Genomic DNA, 23,983 nt, shown 5'->3' with positions numbered 1-23,983 from the left:
GTTTTTTTAGTATTTAGACTCAGGTGGGCCAATTTGGGCTTTTAGCTCAAGTTTGGTGAAATTAAAAGGGTTTTTATTTTGAAATTTTTTAATTGATATGGGTTGGTAAAGTAATTTTTTATAGGGTTGTTTGTTATTTTATTTCATAGAAGGTAGGTAATGTGAGTTTTTATATGTCTAGGCGAAGCTATCAAACCCCAAGCTTTGCCCGAATATTTAAAAATAATAATTTTAATTAAGGTTAAAATTGTCAAAACAAATTTCTACCATTAGAAAGAATAGTTAAAAATAAAATAAAGGTATAAAAAAGACACATAAAGGGAACGTTTGGATCATATAATGTTTTTTTATCTTAGTAATAAGATTACCAGAAAGAAATATTACATTGTAGATTATCGAGTTTAAATTATTATTGTGCTTGGTTCAATTGGGATGTATTAATAATTAATGTGTTCTGTTGACAGTAATAACAAATGTCCTAAAATACCCTTTCACTAGAATGCCCTTGGGATGATTATTTGTATTACTAATTAATCTGTTTGGTTGGCTGTAAGAGCAGATGTCTTGATTATATTTTACTAAAATGTATTTTAGATGATTACTGGATATAAATAATTTATGTGTTTGGTTAATAAAAGAAATGATCAATTAACAAAATTCTTTTTCTTATATTTTAGCCAAATATTTTTATTGTTAAATCATTTATTGACAAATTTACACAGACTATTGAAACTCCGAAAAAAACCTATTGTATTTTCTGTTGGGTATACATTCAACACCTCACCTTGCTATTGCAACAAATATAGTTCCCATCTCCCAATTTAAAACTTTGATTTGTGTGTTGCCACAAATCATACTTCGTAAATGTTAATTTCTACTTTAGTCCAATTGAAGCCTTTTTTTTTTCAAGGCAAAAGAAAAATTGTATTTTTTTGGTTTTTTAGATGCAAGTTTCCAAATTTGAGGAAATTTGTTAACTTTTTCCACTTGTCCTGAACCAAAACTATGAGTGAAAAGTGTAAGAATTATTGGTACATTTGTAATATCACATATTTTGAAGTACCTGTTGATGAGAGTACAAAATGTCATATTTACCTCTCTTAATGTCTAGTCTTTTATACTTATTTGCAGCCTAAATGTACTCATTATTATTTTATTTTGATTTAGGATGCAAATGGAGGCGTTAATTGCAAAACGGAACTAATTAAGTGAATTCAGATAGTTTCGACATCGTTTCATAATCTGGGCATAACTCTCTCATCCAAGCTCCAATTGAGATGATTCAAAATGTTGTGGAACGCTAAGCAAGAGATCTACAACTTTCATGTTTTGAGTTTGGAGAGATACTCACTGTATCACGGTTGGAATGGGGCTTCAAGTTGATGCACCTGCATTGCTAACGTTCTGGAACATTCTGCCTTATTCAAATAGGCAGTTTATCATTGGAAGTTTTGAAGACATGTGGCACACAAGTTACAGTTGGACACACCACTTTCCTATTTTGTATTAAGACTTTATTTTATTTTCAATTACTCAGATTAGGATAAAGGTTATTTTAGGATTTTAGAATATTTTTTAGGAGATTTAGTAGAATTAAAATTCGAATTGGATATGGAGAGGGGCAGATCAGGTTAGGTTTTACACACAACACCACGCCTCTCTTTTCTCTTCTTTGGAATTCGTTTTTCTTTTGAGTTTTTTATGGCCATGAGTGGCTAATTTTTATAACTTGGTCGAAGGAAACAAGACCTCAGAATCAATAAACTGTGAGATCAATCTGGTTTTTTTTCTTTAAGTGTTCAATTTATATTTGAGTATTGGATATTCTTCTATGCATATTTTCATGATTGTTGCGTTTAATTACTAGGAGGCCTACTAGTTTATTAATTGTTGCAATCTACTGCTAAGTTAGATATCAAATCCGTAATTATTTGATCCCTCTAACTTGTGAAGTAATTAGGGTTTAAGAATTTGCTGCGTCAGAAATTATTAAGTCTTAAGAAGAACATTTGACTGAATTAAATGCAACCGCTTGAGTTTGTGTTGTTTAGCTTCATCGATCTCTCTAGGTTTTAAGGCTACCACTAGATTAAATCTTTAGCGCTTGTCTAGGGTTGTTTAGTAGTAAGGTTAATTAGATCGTTTGTTTCTTAATTAATTACAACTAAGGAGAGATAGGAAAATAGTTCCAACGGTGAATATTCAGGGTATGAATTGATTTATTTTTGTATCAATGATCAGTTGTAAGATTCTGATGGTGGATGTTGACCTAGACCAAGTTTCGTTATTTGATTGATTTTGATAGTTTAATTTGAATTGTTTTTCCTAAAATTATTTCTGTTTTACTCAAAACCCCCAGCCTTGTTCACGTAACATTAAACTCGGCTAGACACTCTTCATGGGAACGATCCTTACTCACACTACTACGTGTATTTTTTAGGGTTTTAATTCTGGGTGCCTATGACAGCACACTAGAAACTATGAATGAAAAGTGTGAGAATTATTGGTACATTTGTAATATCACGTATTTTAAAGTACCTGTGCATTTACATTATGCTGAATCCAAGCAATGTACCAATAAATTAACTACAAGCAGAATAAAAATGCTCTTTAAATATGTGAACCAATAATAATACATAATTCCACACTTTGCAACAGTGAACGTAATCACCACAATTTTTTAAGTGAACTCAATCTAACATCCTCAAATACAAATTACACAATAGTTATACATAAATGAATAAAAGCAGCCTATGCTACTCAACTTCACACAACAGTTTGACATGGAAGGCTATAAATTCAGCCAGTGTGAACCAATCCCGCGTCATCTGTGGAGAATAAAAATCAACAACAATAACCCACATATTATAATTGAAGAGACAATAAACAAATCAGCCTGATCAATTAAATGATTGCAGTACTTACAAAGTAAGGATACTCGTTGTTGATTGAAAAATCTTCCAGGGCAGCTTTCACAAACTTGGTTATATAATACAGTATGAAATATCCGCAATCCATGTAGTTCCGTTGTTAAGGGACCTGGTAGTGCATTTATTAGTCACAACAAATACATGAAATACTGAACATATCAACCACTAATTACCATCAACCAACTCAATATACTGTTTTATCACCTTAGGCACTAGCAAAGGCAGTTTCTCAACTAATACTGGATGCTTGGGCATTGTTCCTGATTCATAAATATCCCTCACAAACCTACATAATTAAAGTTGGACAATTTGAAACTCATTCCAGTACCACATCTCCAACAATACAATTTCATCATGTGCTCAAATGTGCTTGCAAATAATTCTGAAATAATCAAAGTTTACTATCGAATCAGAAGTTGCAGCCTCATTCCGTTTTTTGATCCAAGGGAATCAAGCAACACCATTCATCGAGTTTTAATTTCCAAGTTCACATCTCCACCAAAGTTGCACAAAATCAGTAAACTCCAATGACCCCTGTCAGCATAATTTATGCATATTATCAATGTCAAGTCTGAAGCAACTGAAATCAACCCATGTCCGCGTTTGATAAGTATAAAACAAATGCCTACAGACACAATATCTTCGCTCACCAGAGGACTATAGGAATGAACACATATTTCCTTTAGAATATGTCCAATTCGTCAATCCACTTCAGCACGTTCCCTTCGTACACTTCTTTTGTGTACATAAAAAACCACAAGCAGTCCAAGGCGATGAAATTGTGCAAGTTGTCTCCTTTAAAACTCCTCCACAACTTCTGCAAATAAAAAATATGCAATCAATCATATGAGGTAAACATATTATGTAAATATGGCCTGAAGCATCTGAATTGTAAAAAAATTCCGTACCCCATGTGGAGGTCAAACATAATGCTGCTCAACAACCCCCTTCCCCTTCTATTTGTCAATCGCCTACTTGACCTTTGTTGATTTGTGGCACGTACATATGTTCATCGTTCATTTACATTAGCAAACAATTCTAAACATCTTTCATAACTGAAAGCATTAGTCGGTTTATAAGTTGCAAGATTGGTACCTTTGCATTTGCTGCCCTTTAACGCTGAAGGAATCTCCTGACATTCTTCATGTACTGAATGACTGGTCCTCCCTACATATGCACATCAATCAATTATGAGCTACGTTAATAAGCATTATTCCAAACCATACAACAAATTTATTCCATAACTATCCAATCATAATACCTTTCACATTGTTATCCGTACAAACTGTGTGGCTCTCTTGACATTGTTCACGAACTTTTGCACTTTCCGTCGTCACTACTAGGCAACATGGTGGTCCTTCCACCGTTTCTGCACACCAACCCATAAAACAAAGCATACAAAGAGGCAAAGAAAACAAAAATTAGAGAACTAACACTTTATAACTGCTAGTATACCTTTGCCGTACTTTCCTGGTGAACTAAATGTTAGTTTCCATAAGTAAATCAAAATGCCACATTCACCATACTAAGGCAACACAAACATTAAATGCACCGACATGCACACATAATTTTATACATCACTACCAAAGTTAAGAGTTTTTTATATTCCAAATTAGTGATCCCTACCTTCCCGTATTAACTGCAAACATAGGGCATTACCATTTAATTACTAGACAGACATGATTTTGACAAGAACATAACAAAAGACATCATCCTGTATGCAATTAGAATATAGGCAAAATACAAATATGAGAATACAACCATTGTGTCAGCATACTAATAACCCTGAGCACAAAAAAAAAAAAAAAAAAAAAAAAAAAAAAAAAAAAAAAACCATTACAAGACTTCACTAGAAATAAAACGTTGGGCGGTACTCATTCCTTGCTCCAAGCTGCATCTTCACAAAATCTCTCTGCATATGCATTGGTAACCCAAACAAGATATCTATCTTGTGAGGTTCCTTGCAAATCTTTGTGGTGGTTGTCAGCATCTCAGTCATTGTGAACCCATCCAACTGAGAAATGACCGAATACACCTGCCCTCTACGATCTTTCTCTTAGGTCTCTTTCTTGAAATAGTCAGCAATACCCTTCAGCTCAGCTAGGGTCCTAGCCAAGGCAGTCTCAAGCCTGCCCAATGTGGCTTGTTAGTCTGTTGCTTTTCCAGCATATTTTTTCCTCCTCTTACTATTAACTGCAACTTTGCTTTGACTGGCAGCGGCCACTTGACATGTAGAATTAACCATATCATCCTTCTGCGGAGCACTGGTCTGCCCGTTGACATCGAGATCTACATCGACATTGATGTCCATTTGTTCATTATTGTTGTTAGCATTGTTATTATCCAAATCTTCAACAACATCAATTGCTATCTTCGCACCAGCTCCGTTGGCCTTGTCTTTGCCGTAGATGGAGACAAAGGAATCACAGTGCACCCATGGTTTGTGTCGCAGTGCTCTTGTAAAAGGATGACTCTATAAAAAAGTTAATCATCATAAGACATATTACATTTATATGAGTACATATAAACATGAAGTTTAGAAAATAAATTTACACAAATAAACCAACACAAGCATACTTACTTGGACCCAGTCATTGAAGACATCCTTGGTACATGTAATACATTTCTCCTCATCATTCCACCTGAAGCCGTTACCTTTCTCAAGCATCTTGTTGATTGTATTATATTGCCTCCTCAACATCTTGACCCTCGAGTCGATATGCGGTTGTGCTTTTAGACCGCAATGAGGAAGCTTTTCCCACATCATCTTTTCGACCTCAGCTTGGTAACCACATGTGAACCCCGCTAAGTTCTCCATAGTGGTTGCTCTTTCATATCCAACAAACACTCCACCAACACAGCGTCCTCCTTTTTTGTCCACTGCCGCTTACTTCCCTTAGCCTTTACCTTTCCCTTTCTACCCTTTTTCGTAGGCACAGGTCGTCATGCATGCTAATGCTCCCATCAGACTCACTAGGCTACAATGCTAACCTCTCCATATTGCTTAAACCAAAAAAGGCAGATTAGTAATATTGGGAGAAAAAAACAGGTTACAACGTAGTATATACATAGTGTCCGAGCTACTGATATGCGCGATATTCATAATTTTAAGTAAATCAACAAGAATAATACATGAACGGGATCAATTAACATTCAACCATCCACATTACAACAAATGTAAGTCAAAGTCAAGTCCACAAACAAAGCATATGTGTTTGGGTTCATTCATACATGGCAAATCAGAAAAGACAGAAATTTAAAAAGTCACAACATTACACATAAACTAAACACAAGCACAATCATGCATTCCACGCAGCCATCCAAGTATTAAACATTTTAGCCGCCAAATTGTCTCTAAATGCAGTCCACGCGACACCAGGCTCAACGTGCCTGATCAATTCTCCATCGTCATCCTTTTGCCCTTCATCGTTCACCTCTTCTTGCAGCTCCGCTTCAACCGGGTCAATTGGCAACTTAGACCTTATGAAATTGTACAAAAGACATGTAGTAATGATTCTACATTGAGTTTTGACGAGGTAATACAATGTGTCCTTCAATATTCCCCATCAAGCTTTGAGAATGCCGAAACATCGCTCAATACAATTTCTTGCTTGAATTCTTACGGTGATGCTGGTTGGTGACCTTGCCACCATTCACTCAAATGACATCGTTGTCCTCGATAAGGGGCAAAAAACCCTTCCCCATTAGTGTATCCAACATCACATAAAAAGTATTGTCTTAAAATAAACAATTTCAAGTTAATAACAATTAATAAGTATACTATTATGGTACACTCTAACATTAAAAATACAATTTATTTTGTTATATTAGTTTAAGGGACCTTTAATCAATTTCTCCTAGTAATGGCATCCCTAAGAACTTTACCATATGTAGCAGAACCTTCCCACCTAGGGAGTACATATATAAATTGCATGTCAGGTGTGCATACACCAAGGACATTTGTTGCAATTTCACTTTTCCTTGATTGGTACCTCTGGTATTTTAAACAGTATGCAACCTTAACACGACGTTCAAAACTAAGAGAAAATTACAGCTTACCGTCTCAGTGAATCTACGCATTTGACGTTTCATGACTCTGGTCTTTTGGTTATGAGCAAGGATGTATGTGAATAAAGGTCCCAACTAATTCTTCTACGGATGAATGACAGGTTGATTTAAAGTTGTTATGTTTAGTAAGTGAATTACATAATTTGTCAAATAGAGCCATATTCATCCTACAGCTCTCAAAACATACCTCATCACTTTGGAAAAGCATGGTGTGTAAATTCAACGACCTAACCTTCAACCTAAACTCAAACTCACTGGCATATGTTTACCAGCCCTACGTCTACCCCGTATATTAAGTACATTAGCCAACCCAAAAAGGACGAGTATGGTGTACATGGTTTCCAACATGTCCAAATGGAAGACTAAAAGGGCAACCAAGTACATCTTCTGCCTGATTGTTAAATGAGTCATAGCTGTTTCACATAATTCATGGATAATAAGTTATTCAAAATTTAAAACATAGCCACGAGCACATGCCAAATACCCATAAATTTATACCAACTAAAAACATTATTCCCAATAATAACAGTAATAACTTATTCAAGCTTGGAAACATGGCCACATTTCCATGCCGAAGACCCATAAATTTATACCAACACACGCCATCATCTCACCATATTAAACCCACCCTAACCGTGCAGCCAAAAATCTATATAGATGCCCCCTAAAACACTCCAAAGAAAAGCAACATCACCCTAAGCAAAAGTAACTATAACAACTGCTTGATACTACTATACTCATACAAAATATGTATAATAAAATAAGAGTACATTAACACAATAGTTGGGCCCAAATTTTTCTTTTATTTAATATACATATTCTTTTACAAAAGTCAGTATCCTTTACAAAAGTTCTCAAAAGTGTGGTGGACAGTGTAACTACTCCTCCTCGCCTGCCGACATCCATCCAACTGCGTCCTCATCTAGAACCTGCAAAAACACAGAAAAACAACGAGGTGAGCAAAATAATGCTCAGTAAGTAAATCCTCTACTCGTCTATCCCCGTAACTCTTTCTCTTAATTCTTTCCTTACTCTCTTCTCTTCTAATTTCTATTCTCTTTCTGTTTCTCATACTCTTTTCTATATACTCTCTGGTGTATGTCACGGCCTCATCTTATCGGAGGCATGGCTGGGGACTCAACCCACTCTTCGTGACTCTATACATTTTCTCTTTCTGTTCTTTCTATTTCTCTGTTTCCCATTCTACTCATGGGAATGTCACGACCTCATCTTACCGGAGGCACGGCCGGGAACTCTCCCGCTCTACGTGACTTCTACTCATTTTTGTACCGATCGGATTCGGTTATGCATGGATTCGAAACCCTTGGCCATGTGAGTGTACATGCTTTCTCTTTATCTCTCAAATGTCACAATCCCTTCTTACTGGAGGCACGGCTGGAACCTCATGTTCCACTCTTTGTGACGGTCACGGCCTCATCTGACCGAAGGCACGGTTGGGGATCACAAAGCACCCACTCTCGTGACTTTACTCATCACTCACAGGTTCCCTATCACACAACCTTCTCTATTCTCTTCTTTAGCTCTTAGAGACAAAAGTCTCTACTTTTTCTCAAGCTAATACTCATAGTGTAGAAATTCTCTACTCTTTCTCAAACTATTATTCAATGCACAATTAATGCATATGGATGGTTCATGCTCATTAATGTACTTAGGAAATGCCAATATGCAATGTTGCAAGAATTAAGGTTCATAACTCATTCTCAAACTTCTCTTAGGCATTTCATCAAACAACTCATGTGCATACAAAAACTCTTCTCTAACTACAATTCTCTTTCTCTTTGTAACCATCCAAAATGGGAAGAAACTCCCTTCTATGGATATAATTCCTATCATAGAAAAGCACTCTCCAATATATCTACTCAATTTCCTCCAACTTCATCTCAAACTCATCACACATCAACACTTCCTATAAAGGAAATAAATCCAACAACACAACATGAATACTCATCTCAACTCAATTTCTCAACAAACAAACATATATCTCTACTCAATTTCTCAATAAGCATCATTTATACATGCATAAAGAAATCTCTACTCAAGGATTTCTTAAACTTTAGCTTGATTTGGATTTACTTACCTTGTGATGGTGTGATTCCACTAGCACCTCTCTTTTCCTTTGATAGATGTCTTTTCTCTACACTTTTAAACAATAACACAATAAGACCTTAACACTTTTATAGCTAAATTCACATCTAGAACAAAGGTCCTTACCTTAGGATGCTTTAAATCACCTCTCTACCCAAAATTACTCAAAAGCCCTTTAAAAATCCTTAAAGAATTGGATGGAAAGTAGAGAGAAAATGGTGAATGAGTATGGCGGTGGAAGAAGAAGGATGAAAGGGTTTCTAAGACTTAACCCTTATTTATTCATATTTTACACCTTCTTTCCCATTTTACCCTTATTCTTTCTTAGGAATTCCACCTTTGTCCTTTTCATTCTTTGCACATGCACCCCCATTTAAACTATTCTTCATGCAATTTCCTTGCATTTCACTCCCCACTTTTCCTGCTAATTAGGGGTAGAATGGTCATTGTGCCCCAAAGGAAGAATTCTCTAGAAACTCAATAAACATTTTGTCATGCCCTTCACCGCGGCAAAGAATCTTTCTTCGCCCCGGCGAAAACTTACAGAACCTACACTTTAGGTTGCAAGACTTCATCGCCACGGCGAAGCTTCTTCTTCGCCTCGGCGAAGTCTGTAACACAAAAAAAATTTGCCAAGTCTTTACAAATTTCAGGGCAATCACTCAACCAACTCACAATATCAATTCAACCAAGGACAAAACAATAAGCATTCAAGTAATACAACACAATTAAACTACATACCTCAAGTGGGGCGTTACAGTAACCCAGACATGCCAAAGCTCCAACCACAATGTTATTCAAATAATTACTGAATGCACACAAAATTCCAACAATAAATCAATTTCAACATTTCAATTACCTTGCCAAGACAAATGACCATATATACATAGTATTTCAGCCACCATTACATGCACAGAGCGACCACAAATGCAACCATAAACACATGAAATTCCAACCACCATTGCAACCATAATAGTAACCCAAAATGCAGTTCATGCACACAATTTCAGCCCTAAGACACATAAAAAAGAACACACCCAGCCAAACATAAAATATAAAAAACAACGCAACCTTAACTGCAACGCAACAAATCACGACATTAAACCAGCAACCTACTGCCATTTCGAACTATTTTCATGTCATTTCAGCATCAAATCAGTTATTCCAAGGCAATATTACCCTTTACAAAGCGACACAGACCAACCCTCTAAATTTAATAATCTTCCTACAGCATAAGGAGGCGAGGAACTTACCGAAAACCACGATTAGAGTGCTGTTGAGAGCAAATAAATGGTGACAAAGAGCAGAGGTTGCTGCGGCGTAGATGATGGACCAACGATAGAGGCAAAATGGAGAAGTTAGGGTTTGAAATTGCAATCCAAACAAATCACATTGCAACCATAACAGTAACCCAAAATGCAGTTCATACACACAATTTCAGCAATTTCAGCAATTTTAGCCCTAAGACACATAAAAAAGAACACACCCAACCAAACCTTAAATAGAAAAAAACAAAGGAACCCTAACTCCAATGCAGCAAATCACGACATTAAACTTTAAACCCTATTGCCATTTCGAACAATTTTCATGTAATTTCAGCATCAAATCGGTTATTCCACGACAATATTACCCTCTCTAAAGCAAAACAAACCAACTCTCTCAATTTAATAATCTTCCTAAACTATAAGGAGGCGACAAACTTACCGAAAACAGCGATTGGAGTGTTATGGGGAGCAAACAGATGGCGACGAAGACCTGACGTTGCTGTGGCGGAGATGGTGGACCAATGACAGAGGCAAAATGAAGAAGTTAGGATTTCAAATTGCAATCCAAACAAATCACGCAACATACAAAGGAAATAGGGCAAAAGACTTACCGGAAATGGCGATCGGACTGACGAATTGGCGAACGAGATCGACAAGAAGAAGACTCCAGCGGCGGCGAAAAAGTTTTAGCGCAGAAGGAAATCATTGTTGTATAGTTCTGAATTTTTTTTTTCTTTTTATAATGTAGTTTTAATGAAGTTCAAGGGCATATTGGTCACAAAAAGCAAATATGTGAGGATAATATGGGTACACCAATCTTCGTGGCATTTATGAAAAAAATGATAAAAACCAGGACAGTTTCGTCCAGAAAATGAAAAAACTGAGGACAACTACGTCTATTTGTGCAAATTGGCTATTTTGTAATTATTAAAAAACCAAAGGATATTTTCGTCCACATAATCCACTGTTTAGGGGCAAGATTGGACATAAATTATGATTACTGGAGGAATGTTTTAATAACAGCCCCCCCAAGTAATATTATTCCCGACAATTTACCCCCTTTTTGGCACTGTTTGTCATCTTATTTTCCGATAATATTTTTGTACAAAACTACCAAAACACGGTTATCTACTCAATTAAACAAATATTACCCCCATTAAAACATTTCAACTTGATCCAAACGGCCCCAAAATGTAAATGTAAATATCACTTTTCTAGGGGAAATATTTTAGCCTCGTAAAATTAATCTATACCCCCTATTGTTAAATACGCTTTTTTAAGCGTATTTAACAATAGGGGGTATAGATTAATTTTACGAGGCTAAAATATTTCCCCTAGAAAAGTAAACCCCATTTAATACCGAAGATAACCCTTGTTAACCTTTTATCCAAATTTCATACATAATTTGGGTTTTCGTTTACACCATTTTCCCTAATTTCTTAGTTAAGTTTTTTGTTTATACCTTTTTTCCCAATTAAAAAATTTGAAACTTACTTTTTCTTCTTTAGATTCAAATTTATTTTGTTGTGTTGTTATTTTCTTCGTAGCTTTAGTCAAATAATATCATCAAAAAAAATAAATAGTTGAAGTAAAAAATAAAATGTTTAAAAGATTTAGACCATTTAGAGGAAGGGTTTGTATAACAAAGAAAAGAAAAATCATTTAAAAGTAAATAAAGTAGGAGTGTATTTATAAATTATTATGTTATTTATAATAATTTTAATTAAGGCTAAAATTATCAAAACAAAAAGGAAAATCATTTAAAAGTAAGAGATAATGATTAGATGAGGACTTAAAATTACTTCCTTTTATCCACTAGTCTTATGATCAGACGACAATACTTTAGCCTTTTAGGTGTATTATCTAAAAGTCTTGTATTCGAGTCTCACAAAGTAATCACTTATCACATTTATAACTTACCTAACCCTCAAAAGTGATCATCTATTATATTTGTGACTTACTTGACTCTCGAGAATTAAAGAGATTAGCTTAAGTGTTTGTAAGCTAGTCTAGACACTCCCAACAGTCCAATTATCAAAAAAAAAAAAAAAAAAATTACATTCTCTTTCTTATGGTATGATACAAGAAGTCCAATGAGAAATATATTCTGAGAACAGCAGTATCCAATCTGCTAATGAAATGGATTGGGCCTTTCGCTAACAAAAAATACATCCACATTTCCACGCCCCTTCCTTCCATGGACTTTCTCAAACACGTGAACTATAACATTTCCTCCCTCTTCTGCTTCACCAATTCCGAAACTAAACCAACCAAACTCCAATTTCCCCTTGAAGTACAATTTATTTTATTTCCTTCTAATAATTAAGGCCAGTTTATTTCAACATTATATCTCCACCCTATTATATTATTATATCTTAAAAACTAAAAATTGCATACTTCATTTGGTTCATTATTTGATAATTTTTAGAATAGTATTTTGGAAAAAAAATAAAATTAGATTATCTTTACAAAAAAAGTAATTATTAATATTTTATGAGATGAATAAAGTAAAATAAGATTTTGAGAATATTGGAACAAATACATTTTTGAATTTTTAGGATATAATAGTAGAATATGACAAGGATATAATATTAAAACAAAAGGGTTTACATTTGTTTCAATATTCTCAAAATCTTATTCTACTTTATTCATCTCATAAGACATTAATAATTACATTTCTCTGGAAGATACTCCAATTTTATTCTTTTTTTTTTCAAAATAATATTATAAAAATCATCAAATAATGAATTAGTGCTAAAATTCTTTTTCTGTTTTCTCCCTTCTATTTGATTTGTTCAACTCAATTGATTGGGACTCCCAACTTTATAAATTAGTGCTAAAATTCAACCACCCAATTTTATATTTATTAATATTTCATTAAAGCATATTATGATCTCTATTATATTCTTCTATTTATGCTATGTGCTTTTGTAAAGTGGAGAATTATGCTTACACATATTTTATTACGAATTATATTTCATTAATCTCCTTTATGATTCATTGCTTTAAAACAATCCAATGAACTTGAAATATTAAAATTAAAACGGACCATAAAATATAATTTAAAAAAAAATGTTTATTTTAAAAACGTGCAGGAAATTAAAATAATTTTAAAGTAAAATTAAGTAGAGAATTAGCAAGCACAGGGAGAGAGAGAGAGAGAGGCACAAGTACCAAACTGAGCAGTACTCACCGCCATGCAAGCTCACCATATTTTCTAATGTTCCTCTCTCTCTCTCTCTCTTTTTATTATTTGATATTTCATCATCACAATTTCTTATAAATATCAAAATTCATTCGCTTTCACCTCTTTACTCTATTATATACCCTTCCCCGCCCCTCACTCTCTAGGGTTTCTCTCTATTCTCTTCTCTTTCTCTCTTTTGCACAAAATTCTCACTTCAATCCCATCATTTCTTCAATCCACCATTCGTAATTCCCTGATCCTTCACTCAATTTCGCCGATTTCTAGACTTCTTTTTTGGTCTGTCTGAATCTAGGGTTTTGATCTGGTGCGGTGAGATGCAGGTGGGAATCGGATCGGGAACCGTCTGATCGCTTCGCTCGTGGTTTCGAGCGAGCGAAGCCGTTCCGATTTTGGAGTGGTTTTTGTATGGAAACTCGGAGCCGGAAGCGGGCGGAGGCCTCCTCAACTGCCCCTTCGATTTCGTCATCTTCTTCTGGGCCTACCACTCGTTCTCACGCCAATAAACGACCTCGTGTAGCTCCCACTACCTCGACGACGACGACAACAACAACCGCCCCTGCCTCATCGTCTTCTGCCACCACGCGCTCACGTCACTCACGCGCTCTCCCCATGGACCCCACCTCTGAATCCTCCGGTTCTCGCCACACTCGCCGCGCCAAAATCTCCTCATCCAACGCCGACAATTCCGCCGACAAAGGTAAAGAAAAAGAACACAATAATAATAACAGCAATAACAATAATAACAATTCGGATTTGGCCAACACGGGTCGGGCACTTGGTTTGAATATGGATACGGGTATGGACGACGATGACAATGACAGCGAGGGTGGAGTTGGAATTTTGCATCAAAATCTGACCTCAGCTAGCAGTGCCTTGCAAGGACTGTTGAGGAAGCTCGGAGCTGGATTGGATGATCTTTTGCCGTCATCAGCCATGGGGTCGGCGTCGTCATCCCATCAGAGCGGTAGATTGAAGAAGATTTTATCGGGGCTGAGGGCGGACGGCGAGGAGGGGAAGCAAGTGGAAGCGTTAACGCAACTTTGCGAGATGTTGTCTATTGGAACGGAGGAGAGTTTGAGTACTTTCTCAGTGGATTCATTTGTGCCGGTGCTGGTTGGGTTGCTGAATCATGAGAGTAATCCTGATATTATGTTGCTTGCGGCTAGGGCTCTTACACATTTGTGTGATGTATTGCCATCTTCTTGTGCCGCTGTCGTGCATTATGGGGCGGTTACGTGTTTCGTAGCTCGGTTGCTAACAATTGAGTACATGGACTTGGCTGAACAGGTTAGTTTATTATATTGTTATATTGCCGGCCTAGATAATGGACTGCTTTTGTTGGTTTAGTTATCCCTATTGCTATACATTTTCATGTAATTCAATGAGTAGAAAATAAGCGAATTTTTGGAATTCTAACAAATGTTGACTATGCAACGGTGTTGTTTTGCTTGTAGCATGTGGAGTTGTGTTATTATTGTAGTTGGGATTCTTGTATTTTCTTCCACATTGAAGTTTTTAAGCATTTGTTTGATTATTGGGTTTTGATATTTATTGATGGTGGTTGTTGTATATGTAGTCTCTGCAAGCTTTAAAGAAGATATCGCAGGAGCACCCAACTGCCTGTTTGAGAGCAGGTGCTCTAATGGCGGTTCTTTCGTACCTGGATTTCTTCTCCACAGGAGTTCAGGTAACTAATTTAATTTGATTTTGATCTTTAAATTGTTGATGGAGAAGGATTCTATTCTGCTCTCCTCGATACCTACAGTTGAGTTTTTTTTTTAATTTAATGTTATGTTTCAGAGGGTAGCATTGTCCACTGCTGCAAATATGTGCAAGAAACTCCCTTCTGATGCTGCTGACTTTGTGATGGAAGCTGTTCCCCTGTTGACAAACCTTCTTCAGTACCATGATTCAAAGGTAAAGCCATCGGTTTATGGTTTCATTAGAGCAGCATATTCCCATTCAATTCAGTTACCTTATATTCATCATTTCTGATTTGTTGTGTTTTTAGGTGTTGGAACATGCTTCTGTTTGTTTAACTCGAATTGCTGAAGCATTCGCGTCATCTCCGGACAAGTTAGATGAACTATGTAATCATGGACTGGTTACACAAGCTGCCTCTCTCATTTCAACCAGTAATTCTGGAGGTGGGCAGGCATCTCTTAGCACACCGACCTATACGGTAAATTTGAATTCTGCTGTCATATCTTGATTCTTTTTAATATATTGAAGTAGTGATTCTAATTTTTAGGAATGCAGGGTTTAATCCGATTGCTGTCCACTTGTGCTAGTGGATCGCCTCTTTGTGCCAAAACTTTGCTCCTCCTTGGGATCAGTGGAATTCTGAAAGATATACTATCAGGGTCTGGTGTTTCTGCTAATACATCTGTTCCACCCGCTTTGAGTAGACCATCAGATCAGGTAGTTACTGTTTCTTTGACCATTTCTGGTCTATGTGAACAATGTAGCACGTTTTTTCTGTCTTGGTAGATGCAACTATTTCTAGTTTCTGGGTTTTTAGTTTGTTCTGAATATATTCCATGTGATTCTCCAGAAAGTTGAAAGAAGTTATAGTAAAATGTTATTTTCTGCATGTGTATTTGATTTATATGGTCCAAATATTTTTTCCTGCTAGTTTATTGTTAATTTTTCAACATGTTTGGTTCCTAGGAAACCCAAATTACGGACTTCTTCTATATTTTACTTAACTACAAGTATGTAGCTGCATGATATATAACTTGTGGATCTCACGGGAGCAAGGTCTCATTTACTATGTAATTCTGTGAGCCTTGGTTGAGATTCTTTTTCTTGGTACTTATGAAAAATATCAGTTGATTTCTTGTTTAATCGGGCTGTAAATAGATAACTAGGTTTGAATTTGTTTTGTGGCTTGAAAATAAGAAATGGATTTTCTTGTTTATAGTTTTCAAGATGAGTAATAAATTCATCTTTAAAACACAATTAGGTTATGGTTTTCATGGTAACTGGTGTTTAATATAGTCAAGAATTTGAAGAGCATTACTATTATTTTCAATATGTGCAATAGCATGCACTAAAATGTTCAGGGGATGCAACCCTCATACACAGGATGTCCGTAGAAAAAAAAAATGCTCCCACTTTTCTAACTCTTTTATATACGTAAAAAGAGGAAAGGAGGGAAGAAGCATTACATTCAGAGATCACACTGGTATAGATCTCTAAAACCTGATCTATATGATGTTCAGGTTTTACTTCACTCCAAAAGCCTTTGCTTTCTTTGAAAGACACTCAAACATGTGCAGTGGCCATGCTTTTCAATTTTATTCCTTTGCCACCAAACCCTCATATGCATTATTGGGGGCACCTGAGAGACCTTATAGTAAATCCCCATGGCATGCTTTTCTTTTCACTTGCACATTTAATAAGTTGAACTTCTATTTTACTGTGTAGATTTTCGAGATAGTCAACCTGGCAAATGAGCTCCTCCCCCCGTTGCCACCAGGAACTATTACCCTCCCAGCCAGCTCCAATATATTTATGAAAGGTCCTGTGGTGAGGAAGTCTCCCGCCAGTAGTTCTGGGAAACAGGATGATACAAATGTAAGTGCTCCTGAGGTTTCTGCTCGAGAGAAATTACTAAATGATCAGCCTGAACTTCTGCAGCAGTTCGGAATGGATCTTCTTCCTGTTCTAATACAGGTAGTTTTTCTGTGGGAATGGCTTTATATGTCTTTTACTTGTTTTAGTTTGTATATTTTTCACCCGTGTTTACATGTTGAGCAGATCTATGGTTCCAGTGTTAACAGTCCGGTTCGCCACAAATGTCTTTCTGTTATTGGGAAATTGATGTTCTTCAGCAGTGCGGAGATGATTCAGTCTCTGTTAAGTGTGACAAACGTATCAAGGTATGCACTGTTCATTTCAATACAATTGGTTGAGACGCTCACTTGAGGAGGACTCTTATCTATTTAATTGTTTGAACCTATAGCTTTTTAGCTGGTGTTTTGGCATGGAAAGATCCACATGTCTTGGTTCCTGCCCTCCAAATTGCTGAGATTCTTATGGAAAAGCTTCCTGGTACATTCTCCAAGATGTTTGTCAGAGAAGGTGTGGTTCATGCTGTAGATCAACTTATTTTAGTTGGTAATCCAAATACTGTTCCTGCCCAAGCATCTCCTGGTGATAAGGACAATGATTCTGTATCTGGTACATCATCACGTTCTAGGCGTTATAGACGACGCGGTGGTAACTCAAATCCTGAAGGAAATTATTCAGAAGAATCAAAGAATACTGTCTCACTAAATGTTGGTTCACCCCCAAGTTCAGTAGAAATTCCGACGGTGAATTCTAATCTCCGAACTGCAGTCAGTGCAAGTGCTAAAGCATTCAAGGACAAGTACTTTCCTGCAGATCCTGGTGCTGCTGAAGCTGGAGTTACAGATCATCTTTTACATCTGAAGAATCTTTGTTTGAAGTTGAATGTTGGTGTTGATGACCAAAGGACTAAAGCAAAGGGAAAATCTAAAGCATCTGGGTCCCGCATAGCTGATATATCTGCGAGTAAGGAAGAGTTTTTGATTGGGGTGATATCTGAGATGTTAACTGAACTGAGCAAAGGGGACGGTGTATCCACTTTTGAGTTTATTGGCAGTGGTGTTGTTGCAGCTTTGTTGAATTATTTTTCTTGTGGTTATTTCTCTAAGGAAAGAATTTCAGAAGCCAATTTGCTCAAGCTTCGCCAACAAGCTCTTAAAAGATTTAAGTCATTTCTTTCTGTTTCACTCCCATCTAGTGTGGATGCGGGAAGTGTGGCTCCTTTGACTGTCTTAGTTCAGAAGCTCCAAAACGCTTTGTCCTCACTAGAGCGTTTTCCTGTTGTGCTGAGCCATTCATCTAGGTCATCTGGTGGAAGTGCTCGTCTCTCTTCTGGACTGAGTGCATTATCTCAGCCTTTTAAGTTGCGCCTCTGTCGAGCTCAAGGAGAAAAATCTCTCCGTGATTATTCTTCTAATGTTGTACTGATTGATCCATTAGCAAGTTTAGCAGCTGTTGAAGAATTTCTTTGGCCTCGAGTTCAGCGAGGTGAATCTGGCCAAAAGCCTACGGCATCTGTAGGGAATTCAGAGTCTGGGACCACACCTACTGGAGCTGGTGCTTCGTCCCCTTCTACCTCAGCTCCTGCAGCTCGTCGTCATTCTTCAAGATCCAGATTATCTGTTAATATCGGAGATGCTGCTAAAAAAGAACCTTCCCAAGAGAAGGGCTCAAGCTCATCAAAGGGGAAGGGTAAAGCTGTTTTGAAGTCTGCTCAGGAGGAGGCAAGAGGACCTCAAACAAGAAATGCTGCTCGCAGAAGAGCGGCTCTAGACAAAGATGCACAATTGAAGCAAGTGAATGCAGATACAAGTTCTGAGGTAAGCTGTATACTCCAGTGTTTGTGGTTTGATTCTCATAATCCAAACCATCAAAATAATAATAGTTGTGATTTTCACTCCTAGTGTCAGGGGCTAGTTTGTAAAGGTGACTTATAATGTGTGTTTTCATTTCATTATAGCAGTAAAAAAATTGTGGTGATTTTTTTTTTTTTTTTTTTTTTTGTGTTATCACATAAGAAGGTGCTAAAAAGCTTTATGTTTCTTTTCCTTTAGTATATTAATTCATAAAATGCTTGTGAAAATTCTGTGATCCTTGAGTGTAAGTATGAGTTATTTTTGTTATTGAACCCCTGTTACTTTTGTTAATGGACTTCCATTTTAATTGGGCAATAAATATTATATATACAACTATTGTCTCAATATTCTCAGCTGCTTTTTGATTTCACCAATCTTACTAATAACTTTTTATTTTCTAGGATGAGGAATTGGATATATCTCCAGTGGAGATTGATGATGCATTGGTGATTGAAGATGAGGATATCTCTGATGATGATGATGACGATCATGAAGATGTAAGCTAATTTGATTTCATTAATCCCTTCATTTCTTGAAACAGTAGACTGCAAATTTCTTTTTCCTTCTGCTTAGTGATTCTTGTTTTATTATAAATAAAGTGTTTGAATTTCTTGATATAATCAGAGGACTGACCTATAAAGGAATAGATGGAGTAGGTAAAAAGTTATTAAACCTGCAATGATATTGGCAAAGCAAAGCAGATCCATATTTGTGGGTGAACTTTCTGCCTATTTTTGAATTAATTCTTAGAAGGGGTTTGATTATACATTTGTAGTGGGAAAAATGAGGATAATGAGCAAATGCTTTTGGATGGTCAGTTTGGACTTATCCAAAAGTGGCTGCAGGATCAAGGCCTGTGAGAGCTTTTGGAAGAAGTTACCCAAATGATGATTTACAAGCATATTGCTCGAACTTTCTGAAAATAATGAAACTAAAGGGGAATAGAATTTGATAGTAATTGAAATGAAAGTAGTATGTCATGGGTTTGTCTGGATGTATTTTCACATTCGTATGAGTATATGATTTTTCAAGTTCTGTAGGGAATCTTGCGGTGCCCCCTCCTAGTAATGTTAATAATTCTACTTTTATTGTCAAAAGGTATATGCTGACACAATATGATTTGTCACAAAGTTGATATTGGCTGGACAATTTTATTGGTTTCTGATCTTGCTTTTAATATGAGGTAAAGATAGAGAGGAGAAACCGTTATACACTTTTTCACTCTAGTTATTCCCTCTAGAGGAAAGGATTGGAATGTATTATCTATTTGGATAATGATATCTTGGCTGTTTGTTGCGTTAGTAGTTGTGTTCTGCAGTTTTTGATTATTGTTGGTAACATGTTTCCAATTTTTACAAAAAATAAAAGATGGACTGTTGCTTATCAGGAAAAAGGAGATGCATTATTGCCTTTTCAATTTAGTGGTAAAACTACAATTGTTTTCATTTTTGATTTCATGACCATAATTTTCCTATTGGGGACATTGCTTTCTTTCAGGTGCTGAAAGATGATTCTCTTCCTCTTTGCATGCCTGATAAAGTACATGACGTAAAATTGGGTGATTTGGCTGAGGATAGTGCCATTGCTTCAGCAGCTAGTGATAGTCAGACTAACCCAGCTTCTGGATCTAGTAGTAGAGCTGCTACAATCAGGGGTTCTGATTCTGCTGACTTTAGGAGTGGCAATTCTTACGGTTCAAGGGGTGCAATGTCGTTTGCTGCTGCTGCTATGGCTGGGCTTGGTTCTGCTAATGGCAGAGGTGTAAGGGGAGGCAGAGATCGACATGGACGTCCTCTGTTTGGCAGTTCCAATGAGCCTCCAAAGTTGATATTCACTGCTGGTGGTAAACAGCTTAACAGGCATTTGACTATTTATCAGGCCATTCAACGTCAGCTTGTTCTGGATGAGGATGATGATGAGAGGTATGGTGGCAGTGACTTCATATCAAGTGATGGAAGCAGACTGTGGAGTGATATTTACACTATGACATACCAGAGAGCAGACAGCCAAGCTGATAGGATGTCCATTGGAGGATCAAGTTCTACCGGTCCATCAAAATCTACAAAATCTGGTTCTGCTTCCAATTCCAACTCTGATGCCCAATCCCATCGTATGTCACTTTTAGACAGCATCTTGCAAGGGGAACTTCCTTGTGATTTGGAGAAATCTAATCCTACATATAATATACTGGCATTGTTGCGTGTACTAGAGGGTTTGAACCAGCTTGCACCTCGTTTGAGAGCCCAGATGGTTTCTGATAGTTATGCTGAGGGGAAAATATCGAGTCTAGATGAACAGAGTGCAACTGGTGCTAGGGTACCTTCAGAGGATTTTGTAAACAGTAAACTCACTCCTAAATTAGCTCGACAAATTCAAGACGCCCTTGCTTTGTGCAGTGGTAGTCTTCCCTCGTGGTGTTATCAGTTGACAAAAGCATGCCCGTTCTTGTTTCCGTTTGAGATCCGGCGTCAGTACTTCTATTCAACTGCTTTTGGGTTATCTCGTGCTTTATATCGTCTTCAGCAGCAGCAGGGTGCTGATGGTCATGGATCAGTAAATGAAAGAGAGGTGAGAGTTGGGAGATTAGAACGCCAGAAAGTTCGTGTCTCTCGGAATCGTATTTTGGATTCTGCTGCAAAAGTAATGGAGATGTATTCGAGCCAAAAGGCTGTCCTTGAAGTAGAATATTTTGGGGAAGTTGGCACAGGTTTGGGTCCCACCCTTGAGTTTTATACACTTCTAAGTCGTGATCTCCAGAAAGTTGGACTTGGAATGTGGAGGTCAAATTCTTCATCAGAGAAACCATCTATGGAAATTGATGGGGGGGAAGACAAAAATGGCAAATCCAATAATGTAACAGGAGATCTAGTTCAAGCTCCACTAGGGTTGTTCCCTCGACCTTGGCCTCCAAATGTTGATACTTCTGAAGGTAGCCAGTTTTCTAAAGTCATTGAGTACTTCCGGTTGGTTGGGCGTGTGACGGCTAAAGCTCTTCAAGATGGGAGGCTTTTAGATCTGCCATTGTCAACAGCATTTTATAAACTTGTGCTTGGTCAAGTAAGTTGTTGTGAACTGATTGAGTGTGCGATTATGTTGACTTCTCTCAGTGATAAGCTATATTCATAGGTTTCTTTCTGATGATATTCTGATGATAAACTCTAATCCATTGCAGGACCTTGATTTGCATGATATTCTTTCTTTTGATTCTGAGTTTGGGAAGATTTTGCAAGAGTTGCATGTCATTGTTTGTCGGAAACAATATTTAGAATCAGCAAGTTGTGATAATCGTGATGCAATTTCTGACTTACGATTCCGTGGGACCCCAATTGAGGATCTCTACTTGGATTTTACTGTTCCTGGGTATCCAGACTACATTTTGAAACCAGTTGATGAAAACGTACTGTATCTTTATTTTTGCGTGCCATTTTTGTCATTTAGTTCTGTATATGTTTCTGACGTTTGCTAAATTACTTTAGGTTGACATCAATAACTTAGAGGAGTACATATCCCTCGTAGTTGATGCAACTGTGAAGACTGGAATTATGCGGCAAATGGAAGCATTTAGAGCAGGCTTCAATCAGGTCTCTCCTTAATTTCTTATGTTTTTTGTAATCATGTTAACAGCTGCTGATTTGATGTTACCTTGAAACTTCCTATTATTTCATTTTACTTAACGGGACATTTTTGCTTGATGTACTTCTAACTACTACCACCTGCATTGTTTTATTTTTCAAATCTTTTAGTCTTGGTATGGATATGTGCCAATATTGTAATTTATTTTACTCGATTGATTTATCTTTTCAAAAACACAGTATCAAATTGTTGTTAGTATTAAGTGAGGATTTGCCTCCCTGTTTATTGAAATGGTATACTTGTCTTGTTTTGCTGTACACCAGCTTCAGAATTTACTGACCTGCTGCATGAAATAAGCAGGTTTTTGACATCTCATCACTGCAAATATTTACGCCTCATGAGTTGGACCATCTGCTTTGTGGCCGTAGAGAGTTGTGGGAGGTACTTATTATAAATTATGCCGCTGCTGCAAATTACACTAACTTAGTGGAACTGCACTATGTAAAGATTATGGTTATAAACCGACTTTAAATTTGTGCAGGCTGATACGCTTGTTGAGCATATAAAATTCGATCATGGGTACACTGCCAAGAGCACTGCAATTGTTAACGTATGCTCCTTTTCTATGTTTAATATTTTGTTCATTGAGACAATGATTCATTTTTAGTTAACAATATGGTGTTTTGTTTTTGATGTCTTCAGTTACTAGAGATCATGGGGGAGTTCACACCGGATCAGCAGCGGGCCTTCTGTCAGTTTGTTACTGGTGCACCTAGGCTTCCACCAGGTGGCCTGGCGGTGCTTAATCCAAAGCTGACAATAGTGAGAAAGGTAGCACTATGATTTTTTATTTTTACAGTCACATCTCGTTTTAGAAGTTCAAAAATACATAATGTCTTATTCAATCATTTGGCCCCCACGTGGTATTGAATATGTGCTTTCTTGCATGTTTCGGTGCAGCATTCGTCAACTGCAAGTAATGCAGTGACTAATGGAACTGGGGCATTGGAATCAGCAGATGAGGATTTGCCAAGTGTGATGACATGTGCTAATTACCTGAAGCTTCCTCCGTACTCTACCAAGGTACAGCATTTGGCAAATGAATAAAACAGTTAATTATATATCTGATGTCAAGCTTATTCAGCTACTAATGAAACATCCTTAATTGCTTTTCTTCTGAACAGGAAATTATGTACAAGAAACTGCTATATGCAATCAGTGAAGGGCAGGGATCTTTTGATTTATCATGAGTTGTTGAAACTAACCAATCGAGCTTTTGTATATTATAAACATCAGAACAATGTCAGGGTCAATTTTCTTCCCTGGGGATTATTCATCTTCAAAAGTAGAAATCCTATTTGGTCAAATAATGGCTTCTTTTCACTGCCCTTATAATATGTTTGC

General features: G+C 36.8%; 1 protein-coding gene across 2 annotated transcripts; it reads left to right on the top strand.

The window, feature by feature from the left end:
• Positions 1-13,658: 13,658 nt before the first annotated feature.
• LOC116122078 (E3 ubiquitin-protein ligase UPL3-like) lies at positions 13,659-23,977 on the top strand. 2 transcript variants are annotated; one of them, XM_031407994.1, is made up of 18 exons: positions 13,664-13,801; positions 13,898-14,864; positions 15,154-15,264; positions 15,378-15,494; positions 15,589-15,759; positions 15,837-15,998; positions 17,007-17,255; positions 17,340-17,461; positions 17,545-18,970; positions 19,408-19,503; positions 20,504-22,063; positions 22,179-22,403; positions 22,483-22,587; positions 22,940-23,020; positions 23,121-23,189; positions 23,282-23,410; positions 23,540-23,662; positions 23,764-23,977. In XM_031407994.1, exons 2-18 carry the CDS (start codon positions 13,983-13,985, stop codon positions 23,827-23,829), a joined length of 5,694 nt encoding a protein of 1,897 aa, XP_031263854.1. In that variant the 5' UTR covers positions 13,664-13,801; positions 13,898-13,982; the 3' UTR covers positions 23,830-23,977. The 2 variants fall into 2 exon arrangements, with proteins under 2 accessions (XP_031263853.1, XP_031263854.1); XM_031407993.1 differs by having other exon boundaries at positions 13,659-14,864.
• Positions 23,978-23,983: the final 6 nt, after the last annotated feature.

This window comes from Pistacia vera, unplaced genomic scaffold (assembly GCF_008641045.1).
Source record: "Pistacia vera cultivar Batoury unplaced genomic scaffold, PisVer_v2 Contig1310, whole genome shotgun sequence".
NCBI lineage: Eukaryota > Viridiplantae > Streptophyta > Magnoliopsida > Sapindales > Anacardiaceae > Pistacia > Pistacia vera.
The sequence above is the reverse complement of the archived record's forward strand: the minus strand, read 5'-3'. Positions and strand labels throughout refer to the sequence as shown.

Coding starts and splice junctions, on each gene's coding strand:
- LOC116122078 (XM_031407993.1), top strand. CDS start 13,983: ATGGAAACTCGGAGCCGGAAGCGGGCGGAGGCCTCCTCAACTGCCCCT. Junction 14,865..15,153: donor ACATGGACTTGGCTGAACAG/GTTAGTTTATTA, acceptor TTGTATATGTAG/TCTCTGCAAGCTTTAAAGAA. Junction 19,504..20,503: donor ATGATGACGATCATGAAGAT/GTAAGCTAATTT, acceptor GCTTTCTTTCAG/GTGCTGAAAGATGATTCTCT.